General features: G+C 52.0%; 7 protein-coding genes across 7 annotated transcripts; 2 read left to right on the forward strand and 5 right to left on the reverse strand.

Annotated features, from left to right (window-relative positions):
• The first annotated feature begins 70 nt into the window (after nt 1-70).
• CC77DRAFT_1020901 (6-phosphofructo-2-kinase/fructose-2,6-biphosphatase 3) lies at nt 71-2,521 on the forward strand. The gene is made up of 3 exons (XM_018525158.1): nt 71-380; nt 469-1,822; nt 1,871-2,521. Exons 1-3 carry the CDS (start codon nt 367-369, stop codon nt 2,096-2,098), a joined length of 1,596 nt encoding a protein of 531 aa, XP_018385824.1. The 5' UTR covers nt 71-366; the 3' UTR covers nt 2,099-2,521.
• On the reverse strand, nt 2,481-4,947 carry CC77DRAFT_123314 (hypothetical protein). The gene is made up of 3 exons (XM_018530158.1): nt 4,374-4,947; nt 4,185-4,322; nt 2,481-4,136 (listed from the first exon to the last, which is right to left on the reverse strand). The coding sequence occupies exons 1-3, from the start codon at nt 4,609-4,611 to the stop codon at nt 2,755-2,757; spliced, it is 1,758 nt and encodes a 585-aa protein (XP_018385825.1). The 5' UTR covers nt 4,612-4,947; the 3' UTR covers nt 2,481-2,754.
• A 313-nt stretch (nt 4,948-5,260) lies between these two features.
• CC77DRAFT_990160 (hypothetical protein) lies at nt 5,261-7,070 on the forward strand. Its single transcript, XM_018536308.1, has one exon. It carries the CDS (start codon nt 5,453-5,455, stop codon nt 6,671-6,673), a length of 1,221 nt encoding a protein of 406 aa, XP_018385826.1. The 5' UTR covers nt 5,261-5,452; the 3' UTR covers nt 6,674-7,070.
• Nucleotides 6,933-7,940, reverse strand: CC77DRAFT_123197 (hypothetical protein). The gene has a single exon (XM_018530155.1). It carries the CDS (start codon nt 7,750-7,752, stop codon nt 7,192-7,194), a length of 561 nt encoding a protein of 186 aa, XP_018385827.1. The 5' UTR covers nt 7,753-7,940; the 3' UTR covers nt 6,933-7,191.
• Nucleotides 7,941-8,128: 188 nt separating this feature from the next.
• CC77DRAFT_935900 (hypothetical protein) lies at nt 8,129-9,637 on the reverse strand (the record flags this gene model as incomplete). The annotated part of the gene is made up of 2 exons (XM_018534467.1): nt 8,129-9,457; nt 9,596-9,637. The coding sequence occupies 2 exons, from the start codon at nt 9,635-9,637 to the stop codon at nt 8,129-8,131; spliced, it is 1,371 nt and encodes a 456-aa protein (XP_018385828.1).
• A 209-nt stretch (nt 9,638-9,846) lies between these two features.
• CC77DRAFT_123200 (hypothetical protein) lies at nt 9,847-11,112 on the reverse strand. Its single transcript, XM_018530156.1, has one exon. It carries the CDS (start codon nt 10,862-10,864, stop codon nt 10,094-10,096), a length of 771 nt encoding a protein of 256 aa, XP_018385829.1. The 5' UTR covers nt 10,865-11,112; the 3' UTR covers nt 9,847-10,093.
• Nucleotides 11,113-12,389: 1,277 nt separating this feature from the next.
• CC77DRAFT_936565 (alcohol dehydrogenase) lies at nt 12,390-13,491 on the reverse strand (the record flags this gene model as incomplete). Its single annotated transcript, XM_018534501.1, has 2 exons — nt 12,390-13,039; nt 13,110-13,491. The coding sequence occupies 2 exons, from the start codon at nt 13,489-13,491 to the stop codon at nt 12,390-12,392; spliced, it is 1,032 nt and encodes a 343-aa protein (XP_018385830.1).
• Nucleotides 13,492-13,664: the final 173 nt, after the last annotated feature.

Below are 13,664 nucleotides of genomic sequence, written 5' to 3' on the forward strand. Positions count from 1 at the left end.
ATCACGTGACATGACCCAATGACGCTAGAGCTTATCAGATCTCTAGCATCCAAGACATGCCGCCCGTTGATACCATGGTTGCTTTTGTGACCCTTGACTACGAAATCCCGCAAAGTGCTGCCTGACTATCCCCAGACCTATCTGCGACACTGTTTCGTGGAAGTTGCTGCACTTGACTGTTACGGGTTGTCGCACCTTGTTTGCTGACATCTCTCGGCAAACGCTATCAACGCCGGAACCTTGGAACTGTGACCTTGAACCGAACGCAACTCTACTTCATTGACATCCGACCATTTCTCTTCCTGTGCGCTTTGCACTTCTTCCCTTTCCGTCAATTGATCATCTCGACCTGACGATTTTGCAATCATGGATACCCTACTGTGAGTACCATGACCCCACTTCCCGCAGCAATGTGAAAGTACCAACGCTGCACACCTCCTGAATAGAACATTCACTCAAGATGACTAGTACTGCAGAGATATACGCAAACTCACCCCGCTTCCGGCGGCGGTCGAGTACTTTCGTCGACGCAATCCACGATCTACCTACCAAAGAGGAAATGGCCCCAGCCCAACTCTATAGTACAGAATCAGGCCGCCTTTTCCATTCCGGTCGAATAGTCATCGCCACCTGCGGACTGCCAGCTCGGGGAAAGACACACACATCTGTTGCCTTAGCCCGCTACCTGCGATGGCTGGGTGTCAAGACGCACGTGTTTCATCTTGGCGATTACCGTCGCGCTACGCTAGGCCCGGAAAACGATGTGCCCGACGATTACTTCTTCCTCAATGCATCGCCACAATCTGTTTTGCTACGCAATAAGATCTTGAAAAAGTGCCGTGAAGACATCTACCACTTCCTGGAAAACGACAAGGGCCAAGTGGCCATCTACGACGCTGTAAATGCCATTAGCCAAGGTCGCAGATCGTTGGCCAAAGAATTTGCCAAGAATGGAATCCAGACAGTCTTCATCGAATCACATTGTACCGATGAGCGCATCATCCAAGAGAACGTCCGTCGTGTCAAGATCTCTTCACCGGATTATCAAGGATGGAAGGACGAGGATGCTGTCCACGACTATCTGGCACGTATCAATGCACGGATACCACACTTCGAGACCATGGAGGAGCCTGATTTACATTGGATCAAGATGATCAACGCTGGCGAGAGAGTGGTAGTGAACAACTGCGCATTCGGATATCTCTCGCAAAGAATAGTCTTCTATCTACTCAATCTCCACATCAAGTCACGGCAAACATACTTTGCTCGAGCCGGGACCACGCGAGAGGAAGATTCTTACAAAGCAGATGCAAGCCTCTCACCAGAAGGTCATGAATACGCTAAGAAGATGAGTGAGGTGCTCCTGAAGTACCGCGAAGAGGAGAAGCAGAAGCTGATTGAGTCGGGAGCAACCGATGCCTCCTTGAAGCCACTGACAATCTGGACTTCCACACGTCGAAGGACTGTCCAAACGTCAGAGGTTCTGGCTTCTATGGGCTACCGGGTTAGGCAGCGATCGCAAATGAGCCAGATGAATCCTGGTGTATGCGAGAAGATGTCAGAGGCCAAGATCCGCGAAGAGTTCCCTGATGAAGTTACCAAGCACGAAGCAGACCCTTACCACCATCGGTATCCGCGCGCAGAGTCGTATCACGACCTTGCCGTACGCATGGAACCCATCATTCTAGAACTTGAGCGTGAAGAGAATGACCTTCTCATCATCGCTCATGAGTCTGTCCTTCGTGTACTTTACGGGTACCTGATGGCATGTAATGCGGCCGACATACCCAAGCTCGAGTTTCCTCGCGATGAGATCATTGAGGTAATCTTTATCCAGAATTCTTTTTTTCCATAAACTAACATCATCTAGATCATACCCTCATCCTACAACAACGTGGCAAAACGCATCAAGATTCCTGATTTACCTGAATCGATGGTTCCCGGAAGCCCCGAAGATATCAAGATCCCCGTCCCCCCAAGTGGCGCTGTAAGTCCACTATCTGGCATGGGTACTCCTCAAGCCGGTTCCGGCACTGCGACACCTCAACATGGCATCCAACCTCTGAATCTGAAGTCGCATATTAATCCCTCTTCGTGAGCAGGTGCGGTATCGATGCCGGTACGGTGCTACATTCGACAATGAGCGAGCAAGCCAACAAACGGACTTTGACCCGATTTGAGGTTTGAGGAACCAGTATCTCAACATTGTGGGATGTCAAAGGCAGCAAATGGGCTTGTGGACAAGAGGTCAGGTTTTTGGCATGGATACATCAATAGGGCACTTGTCTGGGCGTTGGGGTGCGGCGTGTTGAAAACCATCTTTATCCTACACTATAGCTTCTTGGCCTGTCATTCGATATCCATATGAACACGAACCTGCAAACCTGCTTTAACCCACTATGCTTCTTGTCATTATGCAAATGCGAGTAAATCCTGAAATTGCTATTGGATGACTCAGTAATGAATGCTGTCTTCATACCCAGCCCATGACGACCTACAATCTCTTGTTCGTCTCCATGGTCATATATAAGCTTCGAGTTCTACGGATAGCGACGATACAGACTCAGCAGCAACATCGTTTGGTCGTCCACCGTTCCCCCATCAAGGCCATATTCAAGAAGCCTTCAACGATATTCCAAGGAGCTCAGACTTCTCTGCCAGCCCAGGTGAGCCACATCGCTTACTTATCGCCTAGGTAGCGCACCCCGATATAGTGTCAGTTCAGACGGGATCAGGAACGGTTTCAGTGATAGCTTACTCATTTCCCCATCCCTTGTCGATAGCCCACTGCCATCCACCCCAACCATCATGATCGCGGGGACGTACTCGGAACGGCTCACCCTCTCGCACACTAGGACAATTCCAGCGATCGCCTAGTCCAATGCCATGAAACTGCATACCGTACCGACTCCCGTCTGTCTGACCGGGTGTAAGAGGGCGCTCGTCGCAGGGCAGCTCAGGTAGATCGAGGTCGAAGATATCGGGAAGAATAGCGAGGAGGCACTCCATCTCTGCGTCAGTTTCGTGAATGTCAGCGTATGTGGGAGGATAGTGGCCTGCGAAGATGTCGAAGGGAGGCGAAGGAGATGGGGCAGGAGGAGAAAACCTCAAAGCAAGGGGATGGGAGGGCTCTCCGAACTGCAGCATGTACTGTGACATAGACGATGTAGCGGGAGGAGACCAACGCTCCGGCGTGCCATTCTGCGTGAGCGGAGCGTTGCGAGCGAAAACACTACGTCTGGGTGGACTGCCGAGTTTCTGCCTGTAAACTTCTGCTGGGGTGGGCCAAACCATAACGTCTTCTGCATGGACCTGCCTTGTTGATGGCATATCCATTATGTAGCTGGGTAGGGAACCTACAGACTCGGGCTGATACGGTGGACGTCGGGGTATGAAATTCGCATCATCGGGGTATATATCGGCATCTGAAGGCTCGGGACCTTGATCGGTGCGCTTGATACGGGGAAGTGCTCTTGGACGGTAATGCCTAGACGGTCCACGTATATGGCCATGGTATTGCGCATGGTTGATGGAATTGAGATCACTAATTCTTCGCAGTTGTCTAAGTCCTGCAGGACCAGTGGGTATTTGCCGAACTAGGGACTCCGTAGCCACTGGGTTGACTGAGCTATGCTCCTCTGCGAAGATCCTGCGAGGGCGTTCTCCAGTAAAGCCAGGAGGCGGAGGCACTAGTCTCGTAAGTTGACGCTCAACACCTGCACGTTCTCCCGAATACATATCACGACCATCGCCCTTGAGGCCCCGAGGCGTGTTAAAGACGTCGTTTAAGAGTACACTCTTGCCGTCCATATATTGGGCTAAGGCGTTAGCGGTCAACGGCTTGTCCAGCGCCCGCCCTATGAGCTTACCAAAGAGATCTTGAGGCAAAACTTCAGAGCCGCGTGACTTGTGAGAGCGGGCTGGTGAGTCCACGTTGGTGCCTCTCTTCTGGATGCTGGGTAGACCAAGTCCCGCACTCAGCTCGTCGACGCCTGGGGCGTTAGAGTCTGAACGGAGTCGCCGCGTAAAGAAGGGGCTATTTGCAGTGTATGCCATGGCAAAGTTCGAGGAATCCTCGGAAAAATTGCTGCGAAAGTCTGCACTAGGTCGATCTTGATTCAAGGCGATATGGTGATCTATTAGGTTAGCATGAGATCTTGGTATTGTGATGGTGCTGGTCTCACCTTGTAGCATTTCTTGCAAAGAGTTCAGTGGCATATCCTTCTGATCCGGTAACTTCCTCTGCATCCATACAGCGTTGACCTCTTCGTAGCCTTGATAGTTCGGTCGCATGTCTCTAGCAGGGCGAAAAGGCGAGTCTTCTGCACACAAGTCAGTCTTATGTGGTGAGTTCGACGCGGATGAAGACTTGCCGTCGAACGTATCTGACATCTTTGCTTTCTGTCGCGGACTGGTGGGAGGAGTTGGTCCTGCAGGCCCAGTGAACATGCTAGTCTCGGCGGTCGTCGGACTGAAAGTTGGTGCCTCTGGATTGAAAGAGCCAGACCTCCGAGATATTTGTGGCTGCTTCTGCTCCATGTCGCGCTTTTTGACAGAGTTGCTGTCAATGGAGCGTTGCTGTAGGGACGTGAGATAGCTGCGCATGAGCATAATCCTTATACCTATCTACGACAGTGAATGCGGCAGTGACCTGCGATTTCAATCGCCCGTCACCTTCGTTTATGAGCGCGGCCTGTCGTCAAACTGACTTTGAAGTCTCACTGTCAACAGTGATATGGTAGTAGGAATCTTGCAATGAGCGACCGAGTCAAGACATGCGTACGCTGCTGTGCATATCCAGAGAAGTCGGTGTTGGCGATATCATCGCAGCAAGCAGCCAAGACTATTATTCATTGATCTCACAATTCCAGTATCATGCCGTCCAAGTGAAGGTGAATGCAAAGCGACATACTAGCGTGGCTAGCGCTCGCTGCGAAAGCAAAGGTAGCCTCCATACTGGACAACGACAACGGTACATGGTGAAGGCTATAGTCTGGGTGGCGAAGCATGTTTCTAGCTTCCCATGTCAGCTGCAACATTTCCACGTCGGCTTCCGCGCTTTTATGATGTCTAAGACCCCCACGAAATCAGTCAGCAGTGCGGGTGTTAAAGGAGCTAAGTAGTGCACGGACAAGCTCCATAACTGCTCGCGTGTAACTTTTGGGACAGCGGGCCAATCAGAGCAGAGGGCGATGACGCCCTGACGCGCCTCATTCAATGGGCTGGAGTGTAACTTACATTTAAAATCTCGCACTACACACCCCTTCGCGCCTGTTGCATTCATACTACAAGCCTTTCTTCACAGGTCGACAGCTCTCTGCTCACATTCCCAGTTCCTCGCTAATCCGTGGTTCACCACAGCAAGCGACCCCATCTTTTTCCGCAACCATAATGCACACTAGTTCCACCTGTATAAATCGACAAATACATCAGCCAGACCACAGCCTTCAATATGCCGATGATGCTCAGTCCCGACACGTTGCTGTTCTCAACTAGCAGGAAACGGCCGTTTACTCACTCACCATATGGTCACCAGACTAGGATCGCCACTCAATGTCATCATGAAATCCACCCCTCCAACCCACCACATACCCCCAGGTGTCCCAAGTGCACTATTTCCCTAGCCAGAGGAAAGTCCGACGTCGCACTGAAGGAGCTGGCAGCCGAGGGTGGATTGAGGCCTCTAGAGCACATGCGCAACCGGCGGTGGAACTTAGCAAGAATAGGGTATCTGATAGCGAAACAGCGGCTTGAGAGGACCCGCCTGACCGATCAGTTACGCTGGGAACGTGAGCGGGCGTGGGACGAGGCTCATCAACGGTTCGACACCCACAATGTCCAGGCAGCAGTCCTGTCCCCAAATCCTTCTTCGTGCCCAGCTTGTGACTCTTTGGTGGCGTCCTACCCGACAACAATGCCTGAGGCTCAAATCGCCCAATATGTGGCTTGGTGGGAGAAATCAGGCGCTCTTGCCAACTCGCACGCACTTGTGCATGTGCATAGGCATCGGACACCATTACGCTCGGGCAACCAGAACCCTATCCATATGCAAGCCGAAAGAGAAAACTCGAAATTGCGCCAGATAATTCAGACCGTGCGCAGGTCCGTACAAGAAAACAAACAGCTCCAGCTAGCCTGGGAAATCCGGCAAAAGAACGAGGCAGCAATACGTCGCAAGCACGGTTTGGGCGATTGCTACATAGCCGCCGATTTCTGGAAAGAGCCAATATCCGGCTGTTTTAGTCGACGTGCCCATCAAAACCAAAAAGACCAGATCCGTATGGCAGAGCGACGCGCACGCGGTGGCACCGCGCGACCCAGACTACCACGCAGCTCACTGTCCTACTCAGAGACAACGGAAGACTTGAATGTCGAACCAGGCTTTGAGGAAACACTGAAACAGAAAGAAGACAGAGAGGAATGGGAGCGTTTGGTCAAGAAGGCTGCAGGAGAAATTGGGTACCTTTACTTTGTTGGTGGTGGTTTTGGTGTCGATCGCTTGGCGATGTGGCGAGAGGATTTTGACAAAAGTAATCCGTATCTCGTGGAGAGAAACCAACCTCCCCATTCACAAACAGTACGCGGTGAAGACGTTCAGGAATACAGAGAGGCCAATGAGGAGGACTGGGACGATGAAATGGACGTGGATGAGATGGATGTTGATGACGCCTAGGAGGAGGATGATACATTGTGTCCTTCATATACCGCTTAAATTAGTAACTGTATAGTTGTATAAGATACAAAGCGCCTCGATCATGAAATATCGGTGTTGGGAGAGTCTCCTTAGTACGCGGTAGGATGCCGTGCGAGTGGGAATCGGGTGACCTGACATGGCTTATGGGGCAATCGTGGTCAAGGCTTTAGTCGGCTCACTCCAGCGAGCCTGGACTACGCCTCAATGCGTGGGTGACACCAAGACAGGAGATGAACGGATGGCGCACAAAGCGTTGAGCATGCCAATGCGGCTGGAAAAGCTTGTCCAGCGCTAGCCTATCCGAGCTTACAACCTGTCGATCAAGCATGGGTGCGAGATCAATGGGTGGCATATGGAATCTAACGTACAAGTATACCGTGCGCTCCGCACTATGACTAACTACTTCTATTGCACTCTGTAGTATGCGGGACCTTATTTACCTACGGTATCATATCATAATGCGACTGTATACAGCATACATGCACTCATGGTGTAGCTCAAGAAGCACGAGCTCTTTCATCTGCTGCCTGCACGCTCTCGTCATGACCAGGCAACTCATGTACATGGTCAATACCTTGAATCTCCGTAGTGCCTACTTCGTGGGCATTTTCCACAGTCTCCAGTTCTGACCTTTCCTTATTCATTGCCTCGTGCGTACTTGTAGCTGCATCAAGTTCAGTTCTCTCTTTTCCCATGGCTTCAGCCCAAGGTTTGTGATCGCCGTGTAATTCTGCTTTATCGTAGGTATGGCCTCCCATCGAGGCCTTGCGTCGAAAAGGCCCCAAGCGCCTTTTCCAGGCGATGGTGAAAAGTAATGCTGAAAGGGCTGCGATGCCTGCACCTACACCGATTCCAGCATATGCAGCTGAAGAGGGGCTTTTAGAGTTGTTCGGTGGTGGAATTCGAGGTGGATCCGAGGTTTGAGGCGTGGAAGATGATGAAGTTATTGGTACGATATACGCAGAGCCGCCATCAGGATACGCTTGACTAAGGCTGGAATTCAGGCGCTCGTAGTCCACCGTAATGTATGTCTCCTGCAGAAATGTTCGGCCCAGCATGTATTGCTCCGGGCTAGAAGCTCTTTTCAGTGGAAAGTAGTACGTGGAGGTGTTTACAAACGGGAACGTGAGCCTAAGATCGAACGCCGAATATGGAAGAGTATAATTTCTTGATGAATCTCCATCTGTGAGAGAGAATCGTACCTCAGGGCTCTCACTTAGCAGTCGTGCATGCGTGGTACCGTTGACGAGATACAGCTTCAACGAGTCGTTGCAGATCAGTCCGAAAGCCGTCCAGCAGTGGTGTGTTCGCCCCCATGAGTTGATAAGCGATAATGGGTGCTCAGCCTTGTCAACCTAGCTAGTAGAAAAACGTGGCGCAAACATGTATTCATTCTTCCATGTACAAGGGTATGTAGACTCACAAAAATTCCTACTACAGCTCTCTCCTCTTCCTCGCCTCGTCCTCCCCTTCAGCCACCTCGCCAGTTCTCTTCAAATCCACAAACTCGCCCTCTTCCTCTAAAGCATCTACATCGCCCTTAGCCTTGGCCTTCTCTAGCTCTTCTGCTTCCCTCTTATCAGCCTCCTTCTGCATCTGCTCATCTACTTCTTGTCTTTCTACAATCTCTGCTTCTTCACCAACCTCCCCAGTCAACGGTCCCTCACTCTCCTCGTACCAATCTGTGGATTCTGTCCATTCGATGATCTTCTCCTTGGCCGTCTCGCTGAGAGTATAGTAACCGGGGTTGTTTCGAGGCTCGAACATTGAAGTGTGCGCCCAAGTCTCCGCCGTGGCCTTGTCGTTTACAGCAGGCATGAAGAAGTTCTTCAGAGGCCCTTTGGGTAGGTTGCAGAAGGTGCGGTCTTTTCCGGCGACTTTGCCAGTCCAGCCGTGTTCCTTGTTCTCGCTGTTGATGGCATGGCCAAGAGTGGTGTACATGTTACAAAAGCCAAGGTCCTGGCTTGTAGTGAGCTTTGCAATCTTCTCGAGTCGCTTTCGCATCTCTTCAGGGCGGGCCAGGACTCCGACGAATTCCAGATGTGATGTAGCCCATGTGACGCCCTGAGTTATCTGGTCTTTCTTCATATATGCCGCCGCGCCGCCTGCTGCTATGGCACCCGCTGCACCGGCGAACATGGCTACTTTGCCGTAACGCTGCCACATGGGTGCTGCTGCTGCGTCTCCAGTAGATGAGGGTGCTGGGAGCATCTTGCTCGTATCGACAGCACTGGATGCAGTGTCCTTGCCGCCCCATCCAAAAGCGCCCGCAAGACTGTTGTATGCCGAATATGCCGAGCTTGCTGTGTTCCAATGCTTCTCGGCGCCATGAGCCACTACGCCAGGTGCTATACCGAGGTATGGTGTGTCGAAGGCGAGAATGCCCTGTATGTACGGGAACATGAGCATCGAATGGTCGGCAAGCGATGACGTAGAGCCAGTTTGCGAGTTGGACTGCGAATGTATCGGCTGTTCGGCGAGGATGGAGAGGAGCGTCTCAGCCGCAACGATGCCGCCCATGGAATGGCCTACGAGTATCGTGCGCACAGAAGGGTCAACTGTGGGCGAAGGGGTCGAGTTGGCGACCTCGAGGTCTATGACCTTGTTCTGCAGCCATTCTTTGAAGCGACCGACACACTCGTGTAAGTCGCCTCGCGTCTCGAACTGGGGGTACGTGATGGTGAGGACGGTGACTTTGGGCAGCGCATGCTGGAGGAGCGCCTTCACGTGGCTTGGAAATGTCCGGAATGTCTCATCTCCGCCCTGCACACGATGTTAGCATGGCACTCGTCCTCTATGTCAAATAGCGACGTGTTGCATTGCCCATGGCTGGACCTGAGACACGCAGACACGACCCTGGAGATGACGTAATGCGCCTGTCGCGCGCAAGACACAACATACCTTGAAGCCGTGGATGAAACACAGCAATAACGTCTTCCTCATGGTCCTCGACTGTGCTCCTGCATGGTGGGGCCAAGTTAGTCGAAGGCCGACGATAAGTCTACTCGCGGCGGGAAGGCGATTACGTCTGGGGTGCAGCTACCTTCGCTTACCTTGCAGGGGGTGGTGGGGGGTGGACTGGCCGGAAGGTTCCATTACCGTAGACCACAACGTATGACGCTAATTTGATAAGATTGAAGGAAGACCGATGGTCGAGAGGTTGAGTAATCGTGCACACTTGATTCTTCGTCTTGTACACATTTTGTTACTATGAGCGCTCTGGTAGTTGACCATAGATGCTACACGAGCATTCTGTGACACGCTCAACTGGTCGTGACTCTTCTCCGTCGCTCCGACAATGCGGGTATAGTACAAAAATTCCAAGTTCCAACGCCATATCGTGAGCCATCTCGGCAATGCATCAATATCAGAAAAAGAAAAAGAAAGACTGCTGCGCGGCTATGAACTCGCAAGCAACGCGACCGCTATCCCGCATAGACTCGCTATCGATATCTCCAAAGTTCTGAGCTGTGATGAAGCACCCACAGCAACGACGTCAAACGGCGAACCACCACCGGAGTCAGCGTTCGATAGTTGCGCGTTGGGTGCCTGTGTCGCCTGCGCAGTGTCTGTGGGCGGGATGACTGAAGCTGTGAATGTTCCCGTAGCGTTCGGATCCAGGACCAAGCCACCCGTTGATGAACTCGAACTTGTCGTTTGTGCTGAGCTCGTCGGTTCCTCGTCTCCGTCTTCCGCGTCCGTGTTTGAACTTGATGAGGTTGATGTTGCTTGGATGGCTGAATTTGTGAAGCTTGTAGTGGTCAAGACCGCCTGGGTGCTCGTCGCTTGCTCCGATGTTTTCGTATCTGTCTTTCCCGCACTCTCACTTGAAATCGTTGTAATTGTAACCCCCGGACAAAGGCTCTGAATACCCAGTCCGTTCTGGAAGACCCCGATGATGCTCAGCTCGCCCGCATCGACGTTCGCACACTTGTCCTTGACGCTCTCTGCGATCGCCGACAGGCCCCGCACACAGGCAGCGGAACAGGTTGCGCCCGATTTGAAGTCGTCGGCTACGCATCCAGAGATGGAACTGGTGTAGACGGCGTTGCAGGATTTTGGCAGGTTGTCAATCCGCGGAATGAAGGACGCAAGTGAGACTGTTGTAGCCGACGATGTTGACGCGAGAACGAGCGCCAGCAAGGCTGCACGTAATGAAGATGAACCCATCGCGAGTGATGTGTAGGTATTTGGAAGTTGGGTTGGGTGGACCCGTAGGTCTCGAATGGAGACAGGAACGTGGCCCAGGAAAGCCCAAGTGCCAGTCTTCAATGCTTGTCCACGAAGCTTGGATGCCCTCGTGGAAAGATGTCTTCCGGATGTGCTGAGACGACTGGTGTTTGGGTTGGCGGTATGACGTTGGTCCGACAGCGGGATCTGTTTGCGTCGTGTGAAATACCGAGTTATGCTGCCTGCCGACTGCGCTGGAAATTCTTTCACTGTGATGTCCCGCTGACTGTGCGTTGCCGTAGACAACCAAATTCCAAAGCTCTTGCTGTCAACCTTCCCAGAGCGTTGGTGGTGCGCGCCCACTTGGCATGCAATTCAATGTCGAGGGAAATGTTTCGACACAATGGTGTAACTACGCTGCGTAGATGGGCCAATAACCTCTTTGTCTATACCAGCACTACCCGGAACAGCTGCTGTAAGGAACGTGAGTGATGCAATGCACAAACGAGTGAACGACTGTTGTTTCTTCCTGGCGCCAGGCCTGCAAAAGAACGACTTGGAGAACTACTCCGAAACAAAAACTGATGGGGTAACAAGGCGCACAGCGTTAAGAAAGGAAACGTTGTGCAAAAGGAAAGAGAGGAGAAAAGAGGAGAGCCGTGATCTTCGTGATATTCAGTCACTCAACAACCAAATTCAGGCAGAGTTGGCACCTGCTGCGGGACCCGCCACATCTTAAGGTAGATCTACAAGGACACCCGTCCTATCCGCTTCCAAAGAATCCCTACCTTGCCTTGCCTCATCATAGCCTAAGCGGGTAGCCACGAGACCAGCAGTCCCTGTACAGCTATGTGAGTGTCGCAAGTGGCCGATATTGAGTTTTCTGAAACAACGGGGTTAGTGCCGTCGCTGCGTTGTAGCCGCCCATTCGCTGAGCGCGACAGCGCAGGCGTTACATGTCACGACCGCGCTTCAGATGCAGGTACCCGGAGCAGAACAGGAGACGTTGGTGAGAGGTGTGTGTCGCGCGTGTACTCAATTGAGCTGCTTGAGCGGCTGCGTGTGGAGTGGAGGTCGAGGCGCGAACCACCGTGGCATGAAGCCGGACGGTTATGGCGGCTGCATGTCTGTGGCGCGAGACTGCCCAGGTGCGTTCGCACGTGGAGCACAAGTGCCTAGAACAGAAAAGCTACAGAGATGCGGACTTGGCTTCCTTGGGATGTACGTATGACGGTTTGACGTGTGTGTGATGGAAATAGCTTTCACTGGGCTACCTTGATGGCCGCTGTTCTGGCTTTTAACTGCCATCCTGCCGCTACCTTGCACGCAAACCTCCATGATCCCAGAACACCGAGAGTTTATGTATGCGGGGCACAGTGTAGTACAGTATCGCGCATGAACTGCAATTGTTTCATTGTTTTATTAATTTCTTCAGCTATAGTTCTTCGCATTTTCAACCTTTCTTTGTCCGCGCCGTTGGCGCTTTGGCGTCCAAGCTGGATTCGCACATTGCTTCTTGCTGATTCTACTCCATGACGATTACGCTTCTAAACCGCACCTTTCCACTCTCCATGTGTTGAACTGCATCTTCCACCTTGTCGAATGGAAATTTCTCAATCATACACTTCACACCCTGTTTCTCAGCGAAGTCGATTGCTTCTTCGCTATCCAGTGCGTGTCCTGACGGCCATCCATGGACTGATTTGCCCTTCATGATCAAGCTCACGGTGTTGACAGGTATGTCGCCCACAGGCGCGAGAACAAGCAATTTGCCCAAAGACCCCAGCCCTTCGACCAATGGCCCTATGATCTGCGGATTCGGTGCCGTAACAACGATAAGACTTGCGCCACCCATCTTTTGAAGTGCCTCGGCTGCGCTCTCTTTCGAAGTGTCAATATAGTCTGTTGCTCCGAGCTGGAAAGCAAAGTCCTTCTTGTTGCCCGAAGAGGACACAGCAACGGTACGGTAGCCCATTTTGCGAGAGTATTGTAGTGCAAGATGACCTAGGCCACCAAGCCCTTGTACGGCAACAGTGTCACCTTGTTGGATGTTCATCTTGCGTATACCATTGAAAACTGTAACGCCAGCACAGAGTAGCGGAGCGTATTCGGCGGGGTTTGCATCGGCAGGAATGCGCACTGTAGCCTCGCTGCGAAGGGTACAGTATTCGGCATCTAGTTTTGCATCATGTCAGTTCGTCGTCTTGAATCACACAGTATTCGCCAACAGAAAGGTAAAGCTTACATCCACCATCCCTACTAACCCCATTAACAAGCTCGTTCTCACACATCTGGAACAGTCCCTTGTTGCATGCCTTACACGCACCGTCGTGTGCACCATGCCATCCTCCGCCCACTCGGTCTCCAACCTTCCACTTCTTTTCACCATCACCAACTGCCACTACCTTTCCAATGACTTCATGTCCTGGGACGCGAGGGAAGACGTTTTCACCCAAATGGCCCTGTTGGAGGAAGCTATCAGAGTGGCAGATGCCACAGGCAAGCACTTTGACCAGAACCTCGCCCGCCTTGGGAGCAGAGATGGGGACTTCTTTAATAGTCCATGGCGCGCCGGCTTTCTCAATGACGACAGCACGACAGGAAGACGGGATATCAGATGAAGACATGATGTTGCTCAGTGTGCGTGCGGGTAGATGTAGGTGAGAAGGGGAACGTGCGGTTTCCTTCAATTCTAGTGCGAAGTTGTTTGGAATGCAGAATAGTCAAGTTGGCGCTCGTTCGTGATGTCAATGAGCTGAGGTAGGCGCGACCTAGCCCTCTTTATCAATACCTCCGTCAT

This window comes from Alternaria alternata (assembly GCF_001642055.1).
Source record: "Alternaria alternata strain SRC1lrK2f unplaced genomic scaffold CC77scaffold_11, whole genome shotgun sequence".
Taxonomy (NCBI): Eukaryota; Fungi; Ascomycota; class Dothideomycetes; order Pleosporales; family Pleosporaceae; genus Alternaria; species Alternaria alternata.